The sequence below is a fragment of the Gymnogyps californianus genome, chromosome 20, assembly GCF_018139145.2.
Source record: "Gymnogyps californianus isolate 813 chromosome 20, ASM1813914v2, whole genome shotgun sequence".
In the NCBI taxonomy this organism is placed as follows: domain Eukaryota; kingdom Metazoa; phylum Chordata; class Aves; order Accipitriformes; family Cathartidae; genus Gymnogyps; species Gymnogyps californianus.
In genome coordinates this window covers 6935747-6960957 of record NC_059490.1, presented here as the reverse complement: position 1 = coordinate 6960957, position 25211 = coordinate 6935747, and the positions used below count along the sequence as shown (strand labels likewise).

Here is a 25211-nt window from a genome sequence, read left to right as displayed (position 1 = left end):
GTCCCAAGTCACCCTATCCCCATCCTCTTTCGAGAAGCCGAATAGATGGAGTGAGAGACATGATGGTGTCTTGGGCATGGTTTGGATCCCTGAGCCATTCTCATGGTGCTTCCAAGCTGTGGCTGTCCAGGCTCGATGTTTTGCTCTGTGAGCTGCTGTACCAGCTTGTAAGGAAGAGGTGACTGCTGTGCTCTTCTACTCTCCTCCGTACCCACCAGACGTTTCCAGCATCCCGCAGCCTTTGCTCCTAGAGGCATAACTTTGCATTTAGCTGTATTAAACAGCATGTTGTTTGCTTGTGTGTAGCTGACTGAGCAATTTTGAGTTTTTCATCTGTTGGTGAATTGCTCTCTTCAAAGATTGGGAGGGTAAGAGACGGTGTCTAATCTGCAGGCTTTATCAGTAAAGGTTTTCTTTGTCCAGGTCACTATTGTTAAGCAGCATAAGCCCAAGCAAGCTTCCCTGCGGCCCCGCCAGGACTGCCCTCCTGTTTACGCTGACATTTTAAGACCTCTGTTGACCAGATTTTAATCCAGTCCATATCCTGTGCACTGCAGTCTCTGGGGCATACTAGCTTTTCACGTCCTCTCGTCCCAGCCATGCAGAGTGCTCGGGCTGAGGACAACTGCCTGCCTGATGACGCACAGCCGTGGCATCGAGCTGCAGAAACAGCGTTGAAGGCAGCAGGAGTTCAAAGCTGTGCAGCTACTTTGCCACAGCCAAGCATTAACAGATCCCATAGCCCTGGCCGGGCAGGCACGATGGTGAGGAGGAGCGGATCTAACAGTACCTCCAGTCCAGCACCCCTCTGCAGAGCTGGGGTCCTGCTACTTTGCCTCCGACCTGAAACTGAGAGCTGGTGGGTGAGAACTGCAGTCTCACTGCGAGGTGAGGAACCACCTGCCAACGTGTTAAGATCCAGTTACACATGTTCTCTTAATGCGCCTGTTAGTGAGCGTGAGAGTGGCTTTGTGGTCTGGACGCGGCTTGCAGGGAAGTACGAGGTGCTGCCTTCCAGGCAGCCCCATCTCTTGGGAGGGAAGTGCGGAGGGAAGAACCAGCAGTTGGTGGAAACAGCCTTCCCTACCCCTGAGATGCCTCTTTCCTGGCACGTGGAGGGAGCGAGCAATACCCCAGTGCATGGGAAAGCCGTGGGGAATTTGCTCAAGCGGCTCGTGACGTTTCCGTCCCTTCCTCCCCTGCCTTCCCCCAGCCTTGGATCCACTTCTGCCTCTCTTCCAGGCTCGTCTTGGACAGGGCGCTTTAGCCACTGTGTCGGCTCCAAGTGAATCAGGCAGCCTGGGCGTGAGCCGTGCACATGTACCAGCACGTGTGCGGTTCCTCAGCCAGCACTGCACAGTTTGGCTCTGGTGTCAGCAAAAGGCTCTTTTAAAGTGTTTTCTGGAAGTGCGATGTGATCATCAGCTCGAGGCAGAGACTGACAGGATAAATCAGCCTTGTCCCATGCCTGGTTTCAGGCAGCGTTGGATCTTTTTGTGGGGATCAGATGACGCTCGTTGTCAAACATACTCGCTTCTGTCATCGTCAGGCCAGGTTTATGTAATGAGATGGAAAACTTATTTGTGTTCAGTCCTTTTGTCCTAAAAGCTGCCTCCAGAGGTTCGGCACAGACTCTTGGGAAACGGGAAATGTCCTATTCAAGAAACTCACTGACCACGAGTTCCCAGAGTCAGCATCAGTGGAGTGACCTAGGAAAGGAGAGTCAAACCATGAAGTCTCCTGTGCAGCACCTCCTCGGCGTACGCTGCATGCATCTTTTGCTTCCCTTGGGGTTTTTCAGTAGGCAATGGCATCGATTCTGCCACACCGGCACCCTGATGGCACAAAACCTGCCGTGTCTTGGCAGGACATCAGGCCCAGATAGTGCACGGCTCTGGCTGTAGAAGAGGTATTCACCGTGACTTTAGTGTACTCAGAATGACATATTAGCGTCCAGGCCTTGTGGAATTTGCTGATTAGTCTGTAAGTATATTGAAAGGCCTCATTAAAACACCATTAATGCTGGATCCCCTCCCAATGAGCCATCTCTTATTGCTACCCAGAGAAACTTTGAGGAAATGGAAAGGCTGCTCTGGCTGGCCGAGCCAGTCCCTGGGCACGAAGCGTGGCCTCGCCTCGGACAATCTTTGTGGTGCTCAAGAGTTAATGTGGTGCTTCTGATTGTGCGGGGGGTCCCCGGGACTCGGGGTTGCCTCTTTACCTCGTGCTTTGCCAGCTGGATACGCTGCCACTGCTCAGGCTCTGCACTCCGGTACTAAACTCAGTCCTTGACCTGGCTCTTCATCTCTGCCTGTAGCTTAGCTTCAGGGGTGACCCTGTCTCATGGCATTATTTTGTCTTTGGCCAAGTGAAATGCTTAAAACATCCCTGCTGAAGACGACGATGGCTCTGGTATCCACCAACGCAGCTATTGGAAGGACCTCAGGAAACCTGAAAAAAGACCCAATTAATAACTCCTCATTGTTATCCTGAATAAGAAAGATCCACGTCCTGGGAAGCTTGCCAGAGAAGTGGACGGGGTGGAATGCAGGGAGTGGTCAGCCCAAATAACAGATGGGGATCTACTCTGTCTCTACGGGAGACGGAAGGTGACCTCTGTCATTGAGCTTGGAGTCTGCTCCCCACGTTTCTGCTCCCAGCCGGACCTCGCGTTGTTATTGTGGATTCCAAATCCGTCTGCCAGCGCTGGGCTGAATCTGGGTGAGGATGGAGAGCCCAGCTCCCACGGCAGGCTGGAGCTGTAACCCTCGGTGTCCTCATGCTGTCACATCCCAAATCAGAAAGAGAAGACACCACCGTGGTCTTATTTATTGTTTTCTTTTCTCGCCGTCATTGAAGTCAAAGCACTTCCCAGGCATTAATGAACGTATCTCCACAACACGTTATGACAGAAGGAAAAGCAATTTCCTTGTTAGAGATTGGCAACAGAGGTACGCAAGGCTGAGGGACTGACCCAGGTCCCACAGGAAACCTTAGCTTCAGGATGAGAACAAACCCCTGATACCCAGGATTTCAGGCCAGTGCCTCAGCCCCAGGCTACCCGCGTCCCTTAGGAAGATGAGGGGGTACTAAGTGAAGGTTCACTGGGAAGCGTTAAAATTCTTCCCAAACATAGGCCTCGCATGAGCAACATTACTGCTGCTGGTCTGACTGTATCTGTGGTGGGACACTAAAAATGCTGGATATTTAACCCAGATAATTTAATAAAATTTTTCCCCGTAACATATTTGCATATATTTCCTTAAACATAAGGTAAAACCCATAATTTATTTAAATTAACAAAATTTGCCAAAATGTTTTGCATACCAGCATTTTACATAAAGCATTTTCTCCACCATATGTAACTAATATTTGTCTATAAGTTTATATATTATGAATAGGGACAATAATAGTATTTATTTCTAGTCATTTTGTTGCTTCGTTTTTTTAAACTTTCCCAAAACTTCACTGTACTTGGGATAGGTAGATGCATATACAAACACAAAGTCTTAGTATGAAGACAAATGTGTTTTCTGAGGTCTGAGAAGTTTTGGCCTGCCTGGTCTGCTCAGTTTGTGAACGATGGAACAGATTTACGTTTTGGTTCCCTATTTATCTTAAGCATAAATGATGTAATGTTTATTATAGCATCCCTTATTATTGAAGGAAAGAGATTTATGTCTATAGACAGAAGATGGAGTTTGCTACGTCCTTCTAATGCTGTCTCAGTTCACCTGATATCTGCTCCACGTGTGATGTTTTCCCTAGAGAAGTGGCCACAGAGCAGCGCTTCCAGAGTGCATCAGGGACATGCCTGCTGATGGGCATTTTTGGAGGTGATGCAGTGACCTACCAGCTGGCAGTGACATGCCACATTTCTGGTGCTGAAGTCACTTTTGAAGATCATGCTTGCACTCTTAAGTCATCCAGATGCTTCTTGAACTTGTACCCGTTGCCAGCTTATAGTTAGCCCCCTCTAGTACCAGCAACTTTTTTTATTTCAGCATTTGTCCTAATGAACAAAGACTTGTTCAACACTGATCTGAGCTTTGCAGAAACCTGATGGATGAAATGCTTTTATCAGTCCGGGCCGTGGGAGCTGAATTTGCTCAGCAGTTGCCTGTCTTCACACCCATAGCTGCAACCGCCGTTTAGACACGAGCATCCTCACCAACTTCCCTGTAATTTCAGAGTTGCTCGCTGGTGACTGCGGTGACATGGGAAAGGAGAGAGCCTCCAGGTATCAGCGTGGAGGGACACCTCATGTTTTGGAAGTATGTAGTACCTGCTAAACGTACAAGAGGTTTAATCGCATGGGAAATGCTGGGGTTATAAAGATAAATCCTTGTAGGCTGGAGAGCTGGAAGGGAGTTGTGTGGATGGATTTGGCTAGGTGGGAACGGGAGTGAATATCTATACAGATGCGTTGGATGATTATATCGTTGCAAGTGTGTTGACGGAGCAGTTGCTAAACAGAAAAGTGGGCAAAGAGGTGGAAATGCTGGCTGGGGACAGCAAGGGGCTCGCAGCTTTGAAGGTACCAGCAAGTCACGGTGCGCTGCTCGCCTCTGCGACAGGGAACCGTCTCCCATGCAGTAGCTGGCCATCGCTGTGGGAAAGTTGGAGCCTGATTTCCAGGCCACTACCTGCCTAATTCTGTGTCAGTGAAAGTCTTGTGTAGCTCTTGGGTGGTTTAAAGACTGAATGCCCAGGGCAGCATTTCTGAAGGTTGCATAAATGATTCGGATGAGACGACAGAAATGCAGTCCATGTGAGCAGCCGCTGCTCTCTGCGTTCCCTGCCCACGGCATGCTCAGGAGGGGCGTTGGCTTTTTGTGGCATGAGTGGGACTGGTTTGCTGTCAGCAATATGCAGGAGGACTTCAGGATCCATTCATACTTGTTCTTCTTGATGTCCTCTGCCGTTTTGTTCCCAACAGTTAGGTGAAAGTTGTTCAACTGGCAGGGTGGCACCTTTGGGTTGCTTAAGGATACAAAGCTTGGCTGGGCTGATGCCTGTGTCCTGTGGGGTGTGGAGCATGCCTTCCTCCCCTGGGAAGATCTGAGCATCTTCAGTGCCTAACCTGTGGAGGCAGCAGAACCCTCATCATGGCCACTCTTTGCTCCACAGCATCTCTGGCCATCCTCCCCTTTTCAGGATGAAAAACACCACTTTGGAGAATGGTTTATTTAAATGAGTTACGTTATGTTTTATATGGTTTTTTGTCTGAAATGAAACATCTTGGCATGGTGAAATGTGAGGACAGGCGAGAATGTGCTGGAACTTCTGGGAGACTTAGCGTGTATGTGCTAACGGGATATAATTTCTGTCCTGTCGTGTGTCTCATACAGACTGAAGCACATGGGCTGTTCCTTGTCGTGATGAAATCCTCGAAGCCTGGTTTAGATGGTTTCAGGGCAGTCTGGTGGTGAAGAGGAAGCCTGGTAGACTTACGCCTCGGAGATGCTCTACGTGCTCCCATCCTGTCTTGGGCAGTGCCGCCCCTTCCTGCAGGCACCTCGCTCCTCCTGTAGCTCATGGGTCTCCTGTTCCCTTGGGCAGGATTCCCACTTTTCAGCTCTTCCCAGATTTCACCTCGGTTTCCCCCTTTTTAATAGGAATGCTTGGCCTCTTGCACTCAAGACTTGGGGAGGAGCAGCTTGTTTCTGTAGCTGGCCTGGTGCCAGATGTCATCACTTCAGGCAGTGCCACGCTGCACATCTTCAGCAGTTTGAAATGGAGAGACAGAGAGAGACAGATAAGATCAGCAGCTTTAGGTGATGGCATTGTTTCAAATAAACCATGCATGACCCAAAGCTTCCACTTCAAATGGGGAATGAAATTGCTTCATCCTTTGACAGCTTGCTCCATGAAAGAAATTTATCTTCACTTAATTGCTTTAGATCCCAAGAGGCTGTGTACAGTAATTTCTAGGAGATAATTATATCAAATTAAAAAAATATGTGACTATCCGACTGCTGAGCATGAATGCAGTGGCCAGAGAGCAGGAAGGAAAGAGGCACCACATCTGACTCATGCTCACAGGTTATCGCTTCCTCTCCTTCTCGTGGTCCGCAGGCATGGCACTTGGAGACCACAGGAGAGTCTGTCTGCGAGGGACTGGGCGCCGACGCGCTGAGCAGGGTGCTTGGAGCTGGGAATCCTGCTCTCCCGGAGCTTCTTCAGGTTTCTGCCTTCGCTTCCCTGCTGGGGCATGGCAGGGATTTCTATCACCCATACCTTGTCACTTGTGGACAGCAAGCCTCGCCAGGCAGAGATTGGCAGTGCCTTTGTCCGGTTAGTTCTCCTGTGTAGTTGTACGGTAGAGCTGAGGAACAAGAAAGCTTGTTGATTTAAAAACATGTATATTTAGAAGCAGAGTGTAAACTTCCTGCCCAGGCTGGGATTGGATTCTTGACTATGTTTGAGTTTCCAGTTTTCATTTCCTTTGCCCTCATACTTAACATTGTGTATCTCCCAGAGTGTGCCCCAGACTAATCTCTCCTTAACCCTCCCTCGCCCCACATTTTTCTCTCGTTATTTGCACATCAGTTCCAGTTCTTCCAGGAAGCAGCATATCTCCTGATTGTCACTCCGTGCCATGGCTGAGCCTGGGCTCCTGCAGGTCTCCTCCGTCCCTCTGGAAGTGACCTCAGACCCCAGCCAGTGGCAGACCCGAGCTGGGGACTGCGGCAGGGACAGAACTGCTGGCAGTTGCCATCCCTCGGAAGAAGACGGACTCTTTTGGCACGGGTTGAAATCCTGAAGGGACGTCCCTCTTTGTAGCTCATGGGAAACAATCACTGACCAGTTCCAGGAGGGGTAAATCGCTCCTTCATCTAAATCTGCTTCTCTTTCTCTCCTTTAAATCAGACTGCATGCCCTCCTTGACTGCTTCATGTGACAGCTCCTGCCCTGCCATTGCCTTTAGAGCCCATCTCCTGGGGACAAAGACAATTCTGTTCCCCCCAGGGCTGTGACAATTTTTGTGTGTGATCCTGCATGGGCTTTGAAATGGTTGTCAACGATCCTGGGCCAGAAGTGAGCTCCTCCCCACCCCTGTGATGTGCAGGCTGGTTTTTGAAGTGCGATGCTGCTTCAGCTGTTCCCAGGAAGTCTGCAGGGGAACTGTGTTTGTACTAACCAGGTAAAGTCCCTGTGTGTTTCTGGAGGGGATCTGCTCAATGGGCTCTTTGATGTCATCTCAGTTTTTGGACTTACATCAAGTAAGTCTAAAAAAGAAAAGAAACGTTTTGGCTTAGCCTAGAACGTTTGCACCTGAGCAAGATGACCTGTGGCTGTCCTGGTGTCTAAGGAAGAAATCCACGGCCACCGGTAGAGCTGCGGCCTGGAGGAGGGAGACGGAGGCTTCTGGTCCCAAAAGCTGCCCACCCAGACAAGCTGGGTCCCAGGGTTGTCTCAAGTGGTGAGGTGGGAGAGTTGTCACGTGTAAAATGTCTCTTCAAGGCAGTCCTCAAACTTAGCACCGTCCCCCCGTACTGTTCAGGATGCTGCTGATGGTTAATCTCATACCACCCTGAGTGCAGACAAAACCAGCCCTCTGAGATGTTCCCTGGTGTACTGTGTAGTTTGGTTCACGTGTGCCAAGCTGAACAGCATCTCCAATCTCCCCGTCTCTCTAGAGCCTGAGAAATCTTACACTGTTGGGATGACTGTCCCCAAATGTCCCCATAGTTCATGCATTGTCTCCAGTTCAGACCTCATGGTGCTGCCACAGGGCTTGCAGTTAATCATCTTCTGGCCTGGCTGCCCAAGCCCAGCGCTCTCCAACAGGTCACGCATCCTGATCTTCAACTGTAGTTTGTCGTTATCTTTTTTTTGTATGAGATGTCCGGACAAAGCTTGGCACATTGCAGTGGTTTGCGGTGTCCGCTGCTGTCCTTGGCGACCTCTGCAGCCCAGATAGCCTTTGGCCTTTTGTGTCCTCCTCCTGGGAATGATCCTGGGCTGGTCTGGGGTTTTGGTCCCTTAGTCCCTGGCTCAGAGAAGGGAGGAGAGGAGAGGCTTATGGCAGCAGGGTTTGGTTGCCTGAAGCAGGGAGACTCCTTTCCTCCAGCACGGTGTAGTTGTTGTGTGGGGACACACTGCGTAGCTCCATGACCGCCCTGATGTGCCAGTCCCGTAACAGTTAGCAACTAATCAACTGGAAAGGGATGCTCTGCTGAGGACAGTGAGAAGTGGGACGTGGTCGGAGGTGAGGGACCAGCCAGGCATGGCACTGCAGAGCCACACCAGCCGGGTCAATAAGCTCAAGTCCAGGCCTCGTGGTCCCTGGGGTTAAGATACGGCACCTTCTGCCACTGTGGTTTTTTTCTGTGTTTTCCCGTAAAAGCTATGTCAGCAGCAGTCACTCTGTCTATCTCCTCTTGTCCTTTTCCTTTTCCTTCCTCTGCTTTCTTGACATACTTCTTCACTTACTCCTTTTTGTTGCTGTTAGTGAAGAATACATCACCTAAAGCCATTTGAAATACAGTTTCTGCTCTTAATAGTTTCAAAGACTGGCTGCCCTGACAGCCAAAGCCTTGGGGGACAGGCGAGGGGGCTGCAAGGCAATGGGCACCCTCTCGCAGAAACTGGCAGAAGAGCATTTAAGAAACTGAGAATACGAGGAGCTCTCATCTGGCTCGAAGCTGCTGCTCACAGCGCAGTCGGCGTTTTGTTTCAGAGGCCATGAGTGAATGAGTTAATGATGATCCCAGATGGCTTCAGAGTTTGCCTCTTGCCACCCCTTCCTGTTCCCCCAGGATCTCAGATGGTGGCGGGAGATGAAGTAAAATTCTAGAGTTTATTGTAAAGTTCATCTCTCTCCCTAAATCATGCTGGAACTTGTGCGTGCTGTGTTGGCAGCTTCAAGGGGATGCTACCTGGTAATTAATTAGTTGTCAAGAGACAGCCCAGAGGTTCCAAGTCTTTATATTCTTGCTAATAGAAATTGCTCTGATTACATTTTCCCCCTTGGCTGGAGGGCTGAAGAGCGCAGAGCAGGAGCTATGGTCCATGGGCAGCTGGAGCACGCCTGCCTGTCCTTTGTTGGGACTCCTCTGAGCGTGCTAGCACACGCTTCCGCGAGCACGAACCCCGAGGGAGCCCAGTCCTGAGCCCTGTCTTTGCCAGCCAGTTCTGCTTGTGTTTCTCATCACACACTTCCCCTGCCTTTGCAGATGAGCCCTGCCATGGTTTCCCTTCATCTCCTCCTCGGGGTCTTCTCTTGGCATCGTCGTTCCCGTCAGCCCTTCCCCTGCAGCCCCCTCCCCAGCCCGGACAGAGGTGCTTTGCATGTTTTCTTTGCAGAACCCTTTTTCTGGGCTAAGCTTAGAGAAACGTTCGGTGTCTACAGAGATTCCTAGTGTTTCTCTCAACCTCACTTCTGTTTTCTTCTTTTCGTCTTTATCTCCATGCTTCTGCAGTTAGTCGTGAGCACATCTAGGTTTCTTCTTGCAGAGAGAGGAGTGTGGTCAGGGAGCTACATGAGAGGTGCCTGGATTTTGGGGTCCTGTCTCAGCCAAGCGAGGCACTATACACACAAAATTGGTCTGGAGCTGGGTTATCCAATGGTTTGTTAAAGGACCATTTACATTTTTGTGCACTGTTTTATGTTTTCCCCATCTTTTTGCAGAGATTCTCTGCTAACAACTGACAATCGCCCCTCTCCCCTTCTCTGGCCAGTATCTGTGTGTCCCCCAGCAGCCTGGTTGTGCCTGACATCTTGAGCAGCTTTGTGCCCATTCAAAATTAGCATCTTTGGAGCTGAACCCCGTCATCCATCCAAACTCTCCTCCTTATCGTGCTTCTCTGGTCAGCACCACCGTCCTGGGGGGAGCAGTGTATGACATCCCAACTATTTGGGAGATGTCACTCTCCTCCTCCCTCTGCAGCAGGACACAGTCGTTTTCTGTTGCATCCCTCAGCAACGTACTGAAAATCAAACCTTCCCGTGGCTCCAGGAAGCACTTGTCTGGGAAGAAGCTACTGGGCTTGCTAAGTGGCACTCTAGAGACCTGCAGGAGGTGGCGATGGCCTGCCAGCCATAGTGACTCAGGTACGCTCGCATGAGTGGACCTCTCCACTGATGCAAAGCGGTCCATCTCAGCCCAGGATGGAGCTTGCTTTGTCTCCTTGTGTCTGGGAGAGACTCCAGCTTTCTGCTCCTCCCGAGCACCCCTGGGTGGGCAGATGCAGCAGGGCCGGGAGCTGGGGCTGCTCCCAGGCCAGGCAGGGTACAGCGGGCAGCGAGGCGAGGCTGCTGGCCGTGCAAGGGGAGAAGCGGCTCAGCTCTTCTCCTGGCGAGCGTGCACTTGGGAGAAGAGCCCAGCCCGTGGGCAGGGATGCTGCAGCTCTTTGAAGCCCGTCTCTGCTACCTTAGGGAGCAGCTCTGCCCTGGCTGATCCCAGGAAGCATCCCATCCGGCATCCCTCTGGATGCTGTAAATAAGCCGCAGCGAGCAGTGCGGCTCTGCCGGATGCTCTCACGCCTGCTGGTGCCGTGCCTTCCCTTCCCACCCCCGGGGAGCCGGGCTCCGACCCACCTGACATGGCTGCCTTTGCAGACATATGGTCCCTTCTCTTTGTGTTTAGTTAAGTGTGGGAGCACTCGATGCTATAACTCGTGTAGCTTTTAAGCTATTGTTATTGCTGATACGACCCTGCAAGCAGACGTGGCAATTTTACAAGCATGGCCCCGTCCCTAACAAAGGCAATTAGGATGCTATTCTGTTATAGCTGGGGGGAGAGAGATTTCTAGTGTCTGGAAGGAGCAGTCTGGAAAGGGCATAATCTAATGCAGAAGATGAAGACAAAGGCATTTTGAAGGCAGGATGTGGGGAAAACGGGGGCATGACGAGCTCAGAGGGCAGATGTGCAGCGGGAGTGGGGTATGGGAGCCCAGCAGCTCAGGGTGCAAGGCAGGAGGGAGCAGAGAAACGCTGCTCTGGGCAGGTACAGGGAGGTGTATCGGCTGGGGTGAAGGTGAAGAGCAGGGTGCTCTGTGCTTGGGCAGGAGGTGGTGGTTGTGGGTGAGAAGGGTGAAGTTTCAGGCTGCTGGGTGGAAAAAAACCCAAGATGTGATAACCACTGGAGTGTGATCCTGCAAAGCAGCGAGCAGAGGAGATGGAGGTGACAGTTGGGATAGGAGAGGCTGTCAAGGGATCTTGAAGCTGCGGAGGTGGCACAGGAGAGCTCGGGGGAGCAGGAGAGGGTGGCAAGGGCCACCGCTGCCATGTGGTTTGGTGCGATTCACCCATGGCAAGTCAGGAGGCTGTTTCCAGTCACAGGGCTCGAGCTGCATTTTATGCTGCTGGCTCTTTCCTTGCTTGGCTTTTCCAGCATCTGATCTGACTGTTCTCTTGCAATGATTTCAGTTGTTTTCTATTTTAGCTTCTGACCCCGAGTGCCTGGGCTGGGGCAGGCAGGCACCGTTTGAAAGCCGCCACTTGGCGGCAACAACTGTTCGAGCCGCGGAGCAGCACCCATCTAACCCCTTTTTTCACACACTCGGAGCTTCCCAAACATTAACCTTTGGATTAAAATTTTCCATGCTTGGTCTCTCCCCAGATGTGATGTCTGAGCTTTGGTTTGGGTTCATGTTTTTCATGTTTGCTGGATTTGTGTTATGGGAGAATGAAAGAAATACTTTTCCCATTTAAAAAAAAAAAAATATATATATATAGTCTCCATTTATTTATTTAATTTTATTCGGGGAGTCACCAAAAATGGTTGAAGTTTGAAGCTGAAAATAATTAGCTTGCCTGCAGCAAGCTCGTGTCACAGGCACTCAGGGAAGTGCCGCAGCTCCAGGTGTGTGGTCCGGCGGGTATCACCGGCACAGCCTGCACAGCCCGCTCCAGGTACGTGCAGGCTCTGCCGGCAGAGCCAGGAGAGCCTTGGTGTGAGTCAGGCTGAGTAACTCCAGATTTGGAGGAGGGCGGCTGGTTTTTTGTTTTTTAGCAAAAAAAAAAAAAAAAGAAAAAGAAAAAAAGTTGTTTTTCAGGCTCCACATGCAGGATCACGATGCGCTGGGGATGCACGGGCTCCCGGGCTGTGGTGAGTCAGGCACAGGGCTCACCGCGCTGTTTTCAGTCCTCTGCTCCGCGTTGCAGGTCATGGGGCATCGTCGGGAGATGACATGCTGTAGACACGGCGATACGGTCGCCCCGGGGTGGGAGCGTTGTGGCACGAATCCTGCCTCAAGGCCCCCGTGCAGCGCGGCTGTCGCTTCCCTCCTTTCTTCTGCGGGAGGAGCTCTGTCTCCTTTCGTGTGGCATCGGCTGGTGGCTGCACCTTTCCTTGTCCCGAAGCCAAACGTTCAGATCCCACTCTTGACACCTCCTTGTCAACTTCAGGGCCACCTTGGACATGCTCAAATGCTCTGCGTTTCCCTACATTGAATTTTTTTTTTTTTTTCGCTGGCTGCAGCACCCCTCCTCTCTGCTCCAAGTCTGTGTGCTGCTCATCGGGTGGGGACCTGTGCTGCTCACACCAGCGCTTGTAATGTCTGGCCTGCAGCTCTGCCAGAGGCCAAAATTGGCTCTCGGTGCACGGCTGGATCGCAAGGACAGTGTTAGATGGAGGGTGGAGTGAGCGAATACCCCTCTCTTCCTACTGTGCTTTCAGGAAATGTCTCTAATGCAGCTGTAAGTGTGAATGAAGTCAAAAGGATGGATCGGTGCCCCCGCTCCAGCCCACCCCACTTGTCGGGGCCCATCCAGAATCCCCACCCTATTGTTCTGGTTCAGCTCCTCCGTTTCGGGGCAGGGGCCCTGCTCTGTGCTCAGCATCCCGCTCCCGGGAGGAGGAGCTCTGCAGAAAACAAAGACGCAGCGAATAGTTTTCCTCTCCCCGACAAGCCGCCGTTCCAATTCCTCCTTCCCTTCCCTAGGTGTGTTTGCAGCTCTCGGCCTGGCTGGAAGCAAGCGACTGCAAGACTCAGGCCATTAATCGTCTGCCAAAAGAGCTGAGTATTGGGTATAAGTAGCAGAGCTGTGCTCGCTGCTGCCTTAGAGGCAGAGCAGGATCCGCACGGGCTGGAGCTCGCATCCAGTGCATAAAGTTACCTCTCTGGTAGGCTAATGGAGCGTGTCTCACTCGGAGCAGCCCCTCCTCGAAGAGGACATGGGCTCTCAGGCACAAGAACGTCATCGGGAGTCCCCTAAGTGGCAGCATTTCGCTGTAAAGCAAAATACAGCATTTGTCCCTCCCTGAAGTGGCTGCTGGAAGTGGTGTGAGCTGCTTCCCGCCCTGCCCTGAGCTGCCGGGAGCGCGCTGCCAGTGTGGTTCTTGCGGTGGGTGGAAATGCCAGTATTGCTAATATCTCTAGGGCTGTGGTGTTGCAGCTGACTGAGCTGTGGTGGCATTTTTCTGGTGTTATTACATTGCCTTCCGTATCCCCACCCTCTGTTTTCAAGGGAATTTAGCGGCAGCCCCGACGGAGGAGCCGACGGTCGGAGGAACTCCTCCCTGCATGCGGCAGCCCCAGCCCCGGCCCCGCTAGCTGCCCTTTCACATAGGCTTTGCCTGCTTGATAGTTCAAAGCAAAGCTGCTTCTCTTTCAGCTTCCAAAGTTGAGGGGAGCTGGAGTGCCCCGAGCTCCCCAGCAGCGTCCGGGGCTGGCGAGGCGTGCGGAGCAGCGGTGGGGCAGCTTGCCGCTGACGTTGCTCAGTCTGGTTTCTGGTTTGCAGAGTGGAGGTTTCTCATCGCATTGCTCTGACTCAGGTATCTGTTTCCTCTGATGTGGGCAGCCGTTGCTGGAGCTTTTGCCCCGGGCACGCAATTGCTCTGGGGGTCCCAAGGGATGGTGGGACGTGCGGGAGAGCTCCTCGAGTGCTGCTGTGACCGGCCAGTGGCTTGGGTCCCTGGGGTGGTAAAAGCAGCGTTGCAGGAGCAGCATCTACCACACCGCTACGTGTTCTAAAGTTCCCCTAAAATCAGCGGGGCAAGCATCCAATTTGTGTCCTAGACTAAAAAGTCTGAAGGAAATGAAACACACACAACCTGACTTGAGCCGGCGTGCGCGCATTAACTCAGATTTTGGGCTGCCGCTCCCCGTAACTCGCCCACCCGGCTGCTTGTCAGCTCAGGGGCCCTCAGCTCTCTGCTCCCCATCCAGCTCCGTGCAATGGCAATGCCGAATTCCCTTGGCACGGAGTGCTTAGGAGGGACCTTTTACGGTGTTTATTTGATTGCGTTTTCCTGGCTGAATGGCCTTCCCTGCATTCGGTACCATTCTGCCAGTGAGACTAACCACTCTAACCAGTTTCCCTAGAGCGGGGTCCCAGTTCAGCAGGTCAGGATTGTCACCCTCTGAGAATTGCTTGTGTTTGAGGAAGTGAAAACACCCGTGGGGAGGCTGCGAGTAGTGGCCAGGTGGGAGCTGTGCTGCTTTAGGAGGTTTTAGTGGTTCTCATTAAAAGTCTCCTGTAGACTCAGTTTCCTAAAAGAAGAGGAGAAAATTCCAAAGACTTTCATCCCAGTTCAAATATCCACCAGGGCAAAAAGCTGTGGAAGTTACAGTGGGATCTCAGATGACATTCTCTGAAAAGCAAGCTAAATAGAGTGCAAGTATGAAATGCTCAGACCAGCAGCAGCTGTGCCCTCTGCAAGGGCTTGGCCAGCGTCTGCACCTCTCCTTTGCCTGCACCGAGTAATGAAGGGCAGAGAGGGAGAATCAGGGGGTCTGCCTGAGGAGCCCCTCCACTTTTGAAGCCTTTGGCACCTCCGCGAGATATTTAAATGACAGACAGACATATAGGGATCTGTAAATACTCATTTGGTGCCAACTAAACCACAAAGAAGATACAGCATTTGTGGTCCAAGGAAGTTTAAATATTTGTGGTCAAACTTAAAATTCAACATAAAACTCTCATCTGCGATGGAAGGCGTCCAGGAACTGCACAGAGAACGTATAAGCTGTGTAAACTCACAGAAACGGCTTCCCAACCGGCTCTGCCAGGACCAGGCAGAATATTGCAGCTCTTACCTCTCCTCTCCCTCCCGCTGCGGAGGTCAGAAGTCAGGTTTGCGAGGGACGCGGCGGCCTGTTAACACCTCCGGGGATGGAAGTCCACCATGCCGTGGGTGTTACTAGCTAATGCTGTGGTTTCCTCGCTGCCTGTAGCAGAGGTCATGCTGGAAGGGGGAGAGGTGGACAGTGCGGGCAGGGCAGGTGGATGCTGTAAGGGTGAGCTCTGGTTTGCACAGTTTTTGCTATTTTTGTATGGTAGCACCTCATCCCCGCTCCCCCGGTCCTGTGTTGTAACTCTTTCCCTTCCACCACCCAACTTCCCACCGTCTCAGCCCTTGCTACCCCAGACACTGATGTCTTGTCCCATGGGACAGGAATTACCAAGTTACTCTGTGGGTCAAATCATGGGGCAGTTGTCTCCATGGGGAAGTCCTTGCGAAAGAGCTCATGCTATCAGCGAGAGCAAAATGCTTGGCCCTGCTGCTGTGCACGACGCCTTTATCTGCTCGGAGGGTGCCTGGGTGAGGGGTGGGTGCAGGGTCTGGAGGGGCTGAGCTGAACCTCCCCACGTGTTGGCGTGCCAGGGACGGACGCGCTCGGCAGGAGTCGTGCGTCTTCAGGGCTTCCTCCGTGCGAATGCCCCCGCGAGGCCAGCTCCCTCCTGCCGCCGCTCAGGAGGTGCTTTCTGAAACGGGGAGGTTGCCAGATAACCGCAGCGTTTTCCCCACAGCGTGGGCAGCCTGGACTTGGCTCCTGCCTTTTTTTTTTTTTTCCACGTACCCTGCAAAAAGGGCTCTTACTGTTGCAAGAGCACATTGAGATTTGCAGTCGAGATGTTGGATTGAACATTCATCAGCCGCATTTCCCAAATTCCAGGAGAGACAGATCCTAGCCCTGGCACAGGAACAGCTTCTCTGGTCACCAGCACAGCGTGGCCCCACAAGCAGATGTACCCGAGAAACGCCGGGGGTGGAGAGGTGTGGGGACGGACCAGCCTTGTCCCCAACGCCAGCGTGTCCTGGAGCGGTGGCCTCAGAGGAAGGGCAGCGTGTGTCTGCCGAGAGCAGAGCGGTCCCCTTTCCCTTACTAAGCAATCCTCCCTTCCTCCACCAAAAAGCCTGCTAACCACTTTCTTATCTTTCTTAACTCTGCAAAACAATCTCTGGCAAGGCAGGCATCCTCCGAAATGGCAGAGGAAATAAATTCCCCCAGTCCCTGAAAAGGAAAAGACTGGAGGCTCTCGCAGCAGGCAGAACAGCCCATGCCCTGCGAAAGCTGACGGTGGTGCCATATTGGCTTCGCTGAGGATACGGATCTTGCCTTCGTCCTTCCCCAGCCTGGGACCACGGGCTTGGGGCAGGCTTTCAGGGACTTGTCTTCCCTGGTTAGTGTTCCAGTAGGATCTGCAAGGGAGAAGCAGAGCAGGCTCCTTTGGACTTGTCTTGGCTTTACTCTATGGCCTGAATTTTTCTCTTTTTTTGCCCGGGAAGTTTGGGGACGTGCTGGGAGCTGGGGTGGGAGAGAGGAGGGCATCAAGATGGCTATAACAGGGAGTCCCTGGCTCTGACTCGCTGTTTCTCCTGGAGTCATCTGCCTCTTTCACAGGCCTCTTTCAAATCTGTGATTTTTTTAGCCCCTTGTTCTCCCAACAAACAGTTGAAACGTGTGGTCCTGTGCTCAAGGCTTCACCTCGGAGAGCAGAAGTGCCCCAGATATTTCACAGCTACAGGGATCAATTTGCCCGGCGCTGGGGCGTGTGGCCGCGGGGGGTGGAAGCAAATGCTTTCTCCACTGAAAATTCCTGCAGAGATTCCTCTTACTGGAGGCAACGTTTTGCAATGGGGAGCCCGTAGCTCTCGCTGAACTGTTGGCAGCGATGCCTGAGGACACAATGAGAACCAGGCAGGAGCCACACTCACAAACCAGATGAAACATCTCCATCACTCTGCAGAGACCTCCTGTACCCCATCATCTTCTCTGGGACTTCTCACCCAGGCTAAAGTCGTGCTTTTCTCTCTTTTTGCTGCTGCCCAGTCAGAATGGGCTGGTGGGGGTAAAATTAAATAAGCCGACCACCCGCCTCCTGCCTACAAGGTGTCGAATGCAGCCTGGAGCCAACTGCTCCCTACTGCAAGCACTGCTGCTCACTGGAGAGACGAACTGACAAAAAGGTTCTTTAGCACATTTAACAGGTGAATAAGACATCAGGGCAAGTCTTTCCAAGCATCAGTGAAAGCCAAAAGCTTGGTTTGGAAACCATCAGAAACTTTCCCCTCTGGGCTGAGTAGCTCCTCACGCTTCAGAGGAGCAGTTGGTCCTGGGCTGGGCTGGAGCCAGCCCTCCAGGTCATCCTGGGCACAGGAGCTTGAGAGGGGTCTGGAGGATGGCTTTCCATCACTGCTTCAGGTGACTTTGGTGTTGACTCTTCCACACAAGTCACAAAAGGTTCCTGCAGCACCCGCAGATGTATTTTGGGGTGGACACACAGCCTTCCCCAACCCCGTGATAAGCCATCACCAAGGAAGGGAAGAGTTGAGAGGAGCTGGCTGCATTGAGAGTCTGGAGGAGCTGTGAGATGTTTTGTAGGGCAGTGCCAGGCTGTGCTGCAGCACAAAGGGTTTCAGGGATGTAGGTTGGGACCCGTGGCAGCGTGGGGTTTCCATACGGGGTTTTAAGTGTCTTCTGGCCTAGATCAGTAAAAATTCAGTCTGTATTCCTGCCCCACAGCCACTAGGTGCCAGTCAGGGAGAGAGAACTGGCCCCTGGCAGACAGACAGCTCTGGGGAGGGCTACTCCCTCAGCGTGCCGGTGCAGGGATCCCCTCGTCTGGGGAGGGCTTGCTGAGAGCAGGCTCCAAGCCCCAGAATTGCTTACAGCTTGCCCCACATCGCTGGGTCTCACCTTCATGTCCTACAGCTGCCAGTGGCGACGGGTACCAGTGCCTTGGGTGCAGTTTGAGGACCTTCATGGTAGGAATCTGTGCAGGCTACTCGGGGCTTCTTCTGATCTCTGGCACCAAGAATTGGATGACTCAGCTCAGATCTATTGCTTTGCACCTTTATATCATCCGTGCGTCTTCTCTGCATCACTGCGTGGGACAAGCAAGGCTGATCTTAGCCCAGCAAACCTTAGTGATGGTGGGCAGTTGGCTCCCTTTCCATGCTGCTTTCCAGTTTTAAAGGCCAGTCATGGCTGAGCTACGTGGCCAGGGTTGGAAAGACGGAGGCGTTTGCCAGCCGGAGAGCACACCTGCTCCGATGACTCGTCTGAGACAGTGTGCCCCAGTGCAGAGGCTGGAGCCATGCCTCTGCAAGACAGGGTGCTGGGAGAGAGGTTGGCTAAGACATGGCTACACTTTCGCTTTGGGGAGCCCCTGCTTTGCAGAGAAAGTGGTTCTCCAGCAGTGGCAATGGGGAAGAGCAACTGGAGTGGTTCTTCTGAGCTTCTCTGTCTTCCCTGGGTGTCTTCTGATGCACCTCTCTGCTGTGATGGAGCATCAGATATGGATGGGGTGGATCCTTTCCCCATGCATGCTGTCTGGTTGGTGCTAGGCACTGCCCATGCTGGCACTGGGTCCTGCAGAGCCAGGGCAGCAGCGAGATACATCAGAGCCAATGGTGCCTTGGTTTGGGCCCCGTTGCAGCCACGGTTGCTCTCTCGGGTCATGCACAGAGTTGCAGGCATGTGGGAGCCGCGTCCACTGAGCCTGCTTGTGGGGTTAGTCGAAATCAGAAGTTTCTCTGAGAGAAGGTGTGGCTGAAGTCAGCTCTCAGCTCAGAAACCCGGGTTGCGATCCAGCTGCGAATGCTGCTGCCCAGCAGCCCCTAGCGATGGACGCTTTGGTCCTCCCTACCCAGGTGGCCAAACTGTATTTGGGGCTGGCCAGGGCGAGGGGCTCCTCGGGCTGCATCCTGGCTGGGGAACGAGCCCAGAGAAGCTGGGCTGTGATAAGTCCAGGGTTAAACCCAGCCCAGCTTTTGTGCGAGCCTGTGAGATGAAAACCCAGAAGGGATGAGACCAAACTGGGAGCTTTCCCCTGCGCTCCTCCTCCAGCGCGCTGGGCCGCCCTCCGAGCTGGCTCCCCGGGGATGGGAGGAGGCGGCACAGGGCACTGGGAGGTATTTAGCCACGGCCTGCGTGGATGTTTTGTCAGGGTCAGTGCAAATGTTTCAGCTGGGCCATGTAGACGCTGCATGGTTTAGATTGTTTGGGGCTCACTTGGTTTCAGCATCGTTCAGCTACTTCAGCTAAGCCATGTTTAAACCGATGTGGCAAAAACAGTGTTATCCCCATGCTGGATCGTGCTGGAGCTTGGCTCTGAGTCCCGGTCCTATCCTGTTCCCATCTCCGAATCTGGGATGGGATCTCTCTCCGTGCTATGACTCAAACTTCTCATGTCCTTTTCCCCTTCTGAATCCAGCTGTCAGGATGTGCTCGTGTCTCCCCCTCGCACACAGGAATGCAGAGCCGGCAATGGCAGCCCGTCCTCCAAGCAAACCCTTCTCCAAAGCCGCTGCCACCTGTTTGCTTGTGGAGTCTAAGGTTTTGCCGAGAGAGAAGCTGCCGGGGTCCCTCTGCACACTGCCAGCAGCAGCGTGGCATTGCCAGAGGCTGCCACGGGCATGGGGCAGCCTTCTCCGGATCAATTCCCCCCCCCCGGCATGTGGCAGGTCCCCGCGGCTGAGCGGGGCTCCCCTGGCCAGCTGACTTGGCTGCCGGAGGCTCTTTGGACTAGCTGAAGGAGTCTGCATTCCTGCCTCCCAGTTATTTGCTCTTTAGGACTCTGCGTAAAATTAACAAGTTGTAAAAGTTGATTGAAGGCGGCGGTGGGTGTGACAGCGATTTGCTTAGCTGCGGGAGAGCCGTGTACGGAGCAGAAGGGCCGGCGGGGCCGAGGCAGGGGGGCAGAGTGGCTGTCCCCTCCAGCTCCAGGTGTGCCTCTGACCCAAAGCGAGACCGTGGCTGGTTTCTGGTGGTGTCACCCCACCAGCACCAGGTGCACGTGTCCCCCTGGGCACAGCACTCACAGCTCTCAGAGAGAGTCCCTTCCCTCCCCTTAAATCTCCTGGAGGACACGTGCTGGCGTTGGGGCTGCGTCTCCTTTGGGCCAGGTGCCGGCTGCCCCATGTGAGAGTCCCCTGCCCTCCTCTTGTTAAAGAGCAGCACTCAGCACTCAGGGAAGCTTTTCCCTTCAGCCTGTTTTATCTGCGGGGGAAAATACAGCCAAGGCCATAGAGGGGATCAGCTTCGTTAGATCTGGGGACCCCTCGTTAGACCTGGGGACCCTGCTTGCCGCTGGCAGGAGGTGACACACGTGGGATCCTGGTGGCACTGGCACTGCAAAGTGGCTTTGAAAATACAACAGCTGGTACAGTTAATGCGCAGCCCAGTGGGTCTCTACAGGCGTTAGTGTGTGTTAATGTGTGTCCTGCTGTGTCTTACTCAATGATTAGTATGTTAATGTATGACCCATGAATTAGCAGTCGCAGCGCTAATGAGTCTCGTCAGCATGCCCTAGCAGCCGCCAGCCCGCCAGTGGGTGGCTGGTGCTGGGAGCTGGTGGTTAGCCTGTCTGATGCAGCAGGAGATTAGAAACCTCTCGTCTCCGGGCCTGATGAAATCAGGCTGGCGATCGGGGCTGCTGCAGCCGAAGCCACCTCTGCCCCGCGCCTGGTCCCCAGCCACGTGTCCCCGAGAGGCACCGCAGTGGCGAGGGGCTCAGCGATGCCTTGGTTGCTCACGCCTCTGGGGAACTGAGCCCAGGTCACGGACGGGGGCACCAGACCACTTCAGCAATTCTCAGTTTCAGTTTTCCTTTGAGAGCGGCTGCGTGCGTGTCAGGCCTATTTTAATACCCAGCAATGACTTGAAGCCAGGCTTTCAGTTCCTGCTGTCTCAGTGCATGGTTGGAGGGGGAAGGGCACGCGGGGCGGCTGTATTCCCCGCCGGGGCCAGGGTGTCTGCCGCCACATCACCAAATACATCGACACGGTGTCATTTTGTACTTGACCATTCCTTCGGGAAGGGTGGGCACAGCTCCCAACGTCCTCACCGTGCTCCGCTCCGGCAGCGAGGAATTGCCACGTGAGCCGGCAAGCGCCTTCGTGGCCATCCCCGCTGCCCCGGGCATCCCAGCGCTGCTGTGGGCACTCGCGTTTCCACTCCGAAACAGGAAGTTTCTGACAAAAGCGGGTTGCTCTGCGGCACGCAAGGTCCCGCTCCGCTGTTCGAGAGAGACCTGGGTGCCAGTCACAGGTCACTTCTTTCCCAGCATCTCAGAGGCTGGGCTGCCCCGTGCTGGGGCCAGCCTGGCTGCCGGCAGCCCAGATCTCTGCCGCGTCCTCCTCGAGCAGGGCTGCACGTGACGGGGGTGTGCAGAGCATTTGCTCCTTCCCTGTTTTTCATTCATGTGGGCTGGAAAAATGTGTTCATGAGACGAGTTGCTGTGGCATTATGTCATGGGCCTTCAGTTGGGCTCTTTTCTCCCCAGCAGATGAGCTGAATTTAAGTATTGGGCTGTGCTGGCTTGGCAGGAAATCTGGTGTTTCCTACTTGTTTTTTCTTCAGGGGAGGAAGGAGCGAACCCACCTGCCCTTGTCCCCAGCCCCAGCCGTGGGTGAAGGGAGCTATTCTGCAACATGCCTGATCATTCCCAATCCAGGAGGCTCTGACAGCGAGATTTAAGCCTTTGCTGTGCGGAGATGGCTGAGCTGCAGCTGTGTCAGCACCCAGCCCTTCATGCATACATGAAAACCTCATGGGTCCTAAACTAGATGTGATGGCTTTTATTTCTGGAGGTGTCTTGAGAAATCCCTCGGGAATGGTGTCAGGATCGGTGCCCATCTCTTCCCCACCTAGCCAGACAGTTCCTGCATCCCCTTCCCCGATGCTGCTGCTGTTGGCTGCATCCTGGCATCCCATGGCACGTGGCTGCTGGCAGCAGGGCTCAGCCCCCGGTGCTGCCACAGGCACATCCCCGCAGCTGTGCCGGCAGTGGCAGGCGCTTCGCTCGCCCAGCAGCCTGGGCACAAGGGAACTGCAGATACCGGGACTGGAAAACCCCTGGGCTGAAGTCACCCCGTGTGAGTCAGGCTGGGTCTCCGCGGCGTTAGCCCGTCGAGCTGGAGATGAAGCAGGCGGTGAGGTTTCCACCACTTCCCCTGTGGCCGCTGCAGCCCAGAGCTCTCAGGAGGGATGTTTCCCATGACAGCCATTCCCACTTTGCTCTTGTTCTCTTTCCTTCTGACTTTTCCCTGTGCAGAATCGTTCCTAAAGGAGAGCCAGGAGGATGGAAATGTTCCTGCGGTGACACTTGCCGGGATTGCTCCTGGCTGGATGTCCCAAGCAGCAGAGGGCTCTCCTGGGAAGGAGGGTCCCCAGCAGCCCGACCTGCTCCAGGGGCTGCTCAGCCTGCGACACCTTGTCCTTTGCTCACCTCTGTCCCATAGGACATATTTTTTAGGAGCAGAATCGGTGGTTACGGGTCCCTTGCTCCCTGAAATATTACATTCTTGCGATCACCCTGCTCGCACCACCTCTCCGCAGCAGCGACCGCCTCCTGCGGGGAGGAAGGGGCTTCTCCTCCCCCTCGGCCTGTCGGTGCAGGTACAGGGGGGACGCAGGATCCCAGAGGGGCAGCTTCAAACGGAGGCGGCCCCGGCTGCTGGTGCATGAGGGTGCCTCGCTCAGGCAGTAGCCGGGGTGGGAGGTTGGAGGTCAGAAGAGGGTCAGGTTTTTGACACGCACTACAGCGACACAGTGGTTAAAATTAGCCCGCAGAGAGGAAACTGGCAGCTTTGTGGAAGAGCAGAAGTTTCCTCTCACGGCAGCCTGGTGCAGCAGGGCCGCATGCTGCTGCCAGCCCTCCGCTCGCCGTGACACAGCCCCGTCCAGGGCACGCACTGCCGCCGGCACGGCAGGGTGATGAGCCGGTCTCCGCCAAGCCGGGGCTGGGGCGTCTGGCATTGGTATCGCACGGTGTGAACGTGCAGGGGGAGAGCAGGCAGCATCCCTGGCTGCGAGGCGCCTGGTTCAGTCACCTGTATGGGGTCTGGCCCTCTCCCCAGCTTCGGGATCCCGGTCCTGGGAGCCTGCGGGGACCCTTTTGGGATGGGGGTCTCTGAGGCTGCTTTGCTCTGTGCGAGCAGAGCAAAACCAGGGTGGTTTGCAGGGGCAGGAGGAACTTGGGCATCAACGTGGACTTTGTCTCCGTAGCATGTAGCACTTCTAGCCCCCGTTTGCTGACTTTCTCCCCGTAAATCTGCTGCTCCCCAGGGGTGACACCGGTCAGCAGGAAGCACCAGGGGAGAGCTCTGCAGGTGCAGAGCCCCGCTGTGAGGGGACAAGGTCTGAGCCGAGGCCAGTGGTGGCGGAGGCGCCGGCAGAGGCTGTGCCGTGCGGGACGGGGCCACGGAGGCACCGGGCTCCCATGCTCTGGAAACTCCATTTGAGAGCCTCATAAATTGGATAATTACCCAAGCTATTGAGTTTCCTTCTGGCCAGATCCGTCCCAGCCTCCCTGACGGGGCTCCCCAGTTGGTCTGTGAGATGGGCCCGTGGGATGCGGTCGGGCTGGAGACAAGGAGGGGCTCGGCTTTTCTCAAATGCCCCCACCCGCCCGCTCTCACACCTGCATCCCTCCCCGGCTTTTGGGGGGGGAATCTGGCGATGGAGCCGAAACAAAACAGTAAGGATAGGCCACATCATTCATCTCTCATGCTTCAGCAGGACTTTCCCCCATTCAGTGGGGCTGGGCAGGGGGCTGGCTGCCCCCCAGCAGCCCTGCGGTGCACAGAGGGGGCAGGACAGGACACAGATCGGTGCTGGATGTCCTGACTTCGCCTGCCTCTTTTTCCCTGGGGACAGTGGGCTACGAGGCATGGGCAAACCCCTTCCATCCCTGTTTAGAAGAAGAGAGGCACACTGCACATCCCCGCGGTGCTGTGCAGTGCTGCCTGCATCCCACCGGGCCTTCTAGCCCCGAACATTTCCCCCTGGCCGTTGCCCATCCGCCTCCCCTTTGCACTGACTTTGTTTTCCTTTCCCTCTCCCCAACCCCCTCGTCCTCACCCCGTAGGTTATTGCAGCCGACTGCAAGAGGGTCACAGTTCTGAAGTATTTCCTGGAAGCCCTTTGTGGACAAGAAGAGCCTTTGCTGGCATTCAAGGGTGGAAAATATGTGTCAGTGGCACCCGTCCCAGACGCCATGGGAAAGGAAATGGGAAGCCAAGAGGGAAAACAACTGGAAGATCAGGTACCGTGCGGGAAGAGCGCGCCTCGGTGAAGGAAGAATCACCCCTGTGGGGCCCAGCCTCTGCCTGCCCTGCAGCTCCCGCTATTTATAGCCGGCGTAGCTGCGTGTGCATTTTATGGGGGTGGGCGGGGGGGGGGCAAATGGTGCACAGCCCTTGTCTCCCGAGTGTACTTCGCTCGTGCCCTTTCCTGCCAGTCCAGCCCGCGTGCCTCTATCTTGCACGCTGCTATGAGTTCCAGATGCTGCTTTTTCATACCCGAAGCGGGGGGAGCTTTAATAACGTGCAGCGCCGCGGCCCTGGGAGAGGAGGTGGGCGAGGGGGTGTCAGGGTTCAGCTTCAGGATCAAGTTTATAGCCGTGGAGCTCGTTGTGGCGGAGGCCTGAGCTCCAGCCTCCAGCACACGTACAGGAAGAGCTGACATTGGCGCCCCGTCCCTCCCCTGCCTCTCACATCCTGATGTGATTAAGGAATTCAACTCTTGTTTTTCTGCCCTTGCTTGTTCCTGTAGGCCTTGCTTCACTCCAGGCTCCGTGTGTGTGTTTAAGGGCCCTGCCAGCCGCTCTGCAGGTTGACTCTTTTCTTCTGTTTAATCTTGCAGTTGGAAAGGCCAGGGAAACTGGAGAGAGGGGCAGAGGCGTTGGGAGCGGGGAGCTGGGTGGCCCGGCGCTGCCCAGGCTTGCTCCGGCTCCCCTCCCTGCGCCGGGGCCAGGCGCTGCAGAGCCAGAGGGGGTATCACCTCGTGCAGGGGACAGCACCTTGCCTCTGCCGGCGCCGGGTAGCCCATGGCCATGTGCGCCCCAGGGAGCTGACAGTCAGAGGAGCCCAGAGCAAGAACATGCTCGGCACCCTCCTTGTCCCAGCAGCCGGCTCCAGCTGAGCAGGGGACAGATTTTAGGTGATTTTTTTGCACTGGGGCTCAGAGCAAAACCCCAGGCAGCAAGAGATGTCTTTGTAAGGTGGGAGACCTGGGCCCTTGTCTCT

The 25211-nt window shown here is 54.4% G+C and overlaps 2 protein-coding genes across 2 annotated transcripts in view; one reads left to right on the top strand and one right to left on the bottom strand.

Moving 5' to 3' along the window:
• SMG6 (SMG6 nonsense mediated mRNA decay factor) overlaps positions 1-24774 on the top strand; it is a 97845-nt gene extending 73071 nt beyond the window's left edge. Inside the window, exons 14-15 of the mRNA XM_050909196.1 lie at positions 24053-24229; positions 24739-24774. Coding sequence (XP_050765153.1) covers positions 24053-24229; positions 24739-24774 — 213 coding nt within the window. The remainder of the gene's footprint in view (positions 1-24052; positions 24230-24738) is intronic.
• Positions 24771-25211, bottom strand: part of DPH1 (diphthamide biosynthesis 1) — a 16882-nt gene continuing 16441 nt past the window's right edge. Inside the window, exon 8 of the mRNA XM_050909195.1 lies at positions 24771-24846. Coding sequence (XP_050765152.1) covers positions 24771-24846 — 76 coding nt within the window. The remainder of the gene's footprint in view (positions 24847-25211) is intronic.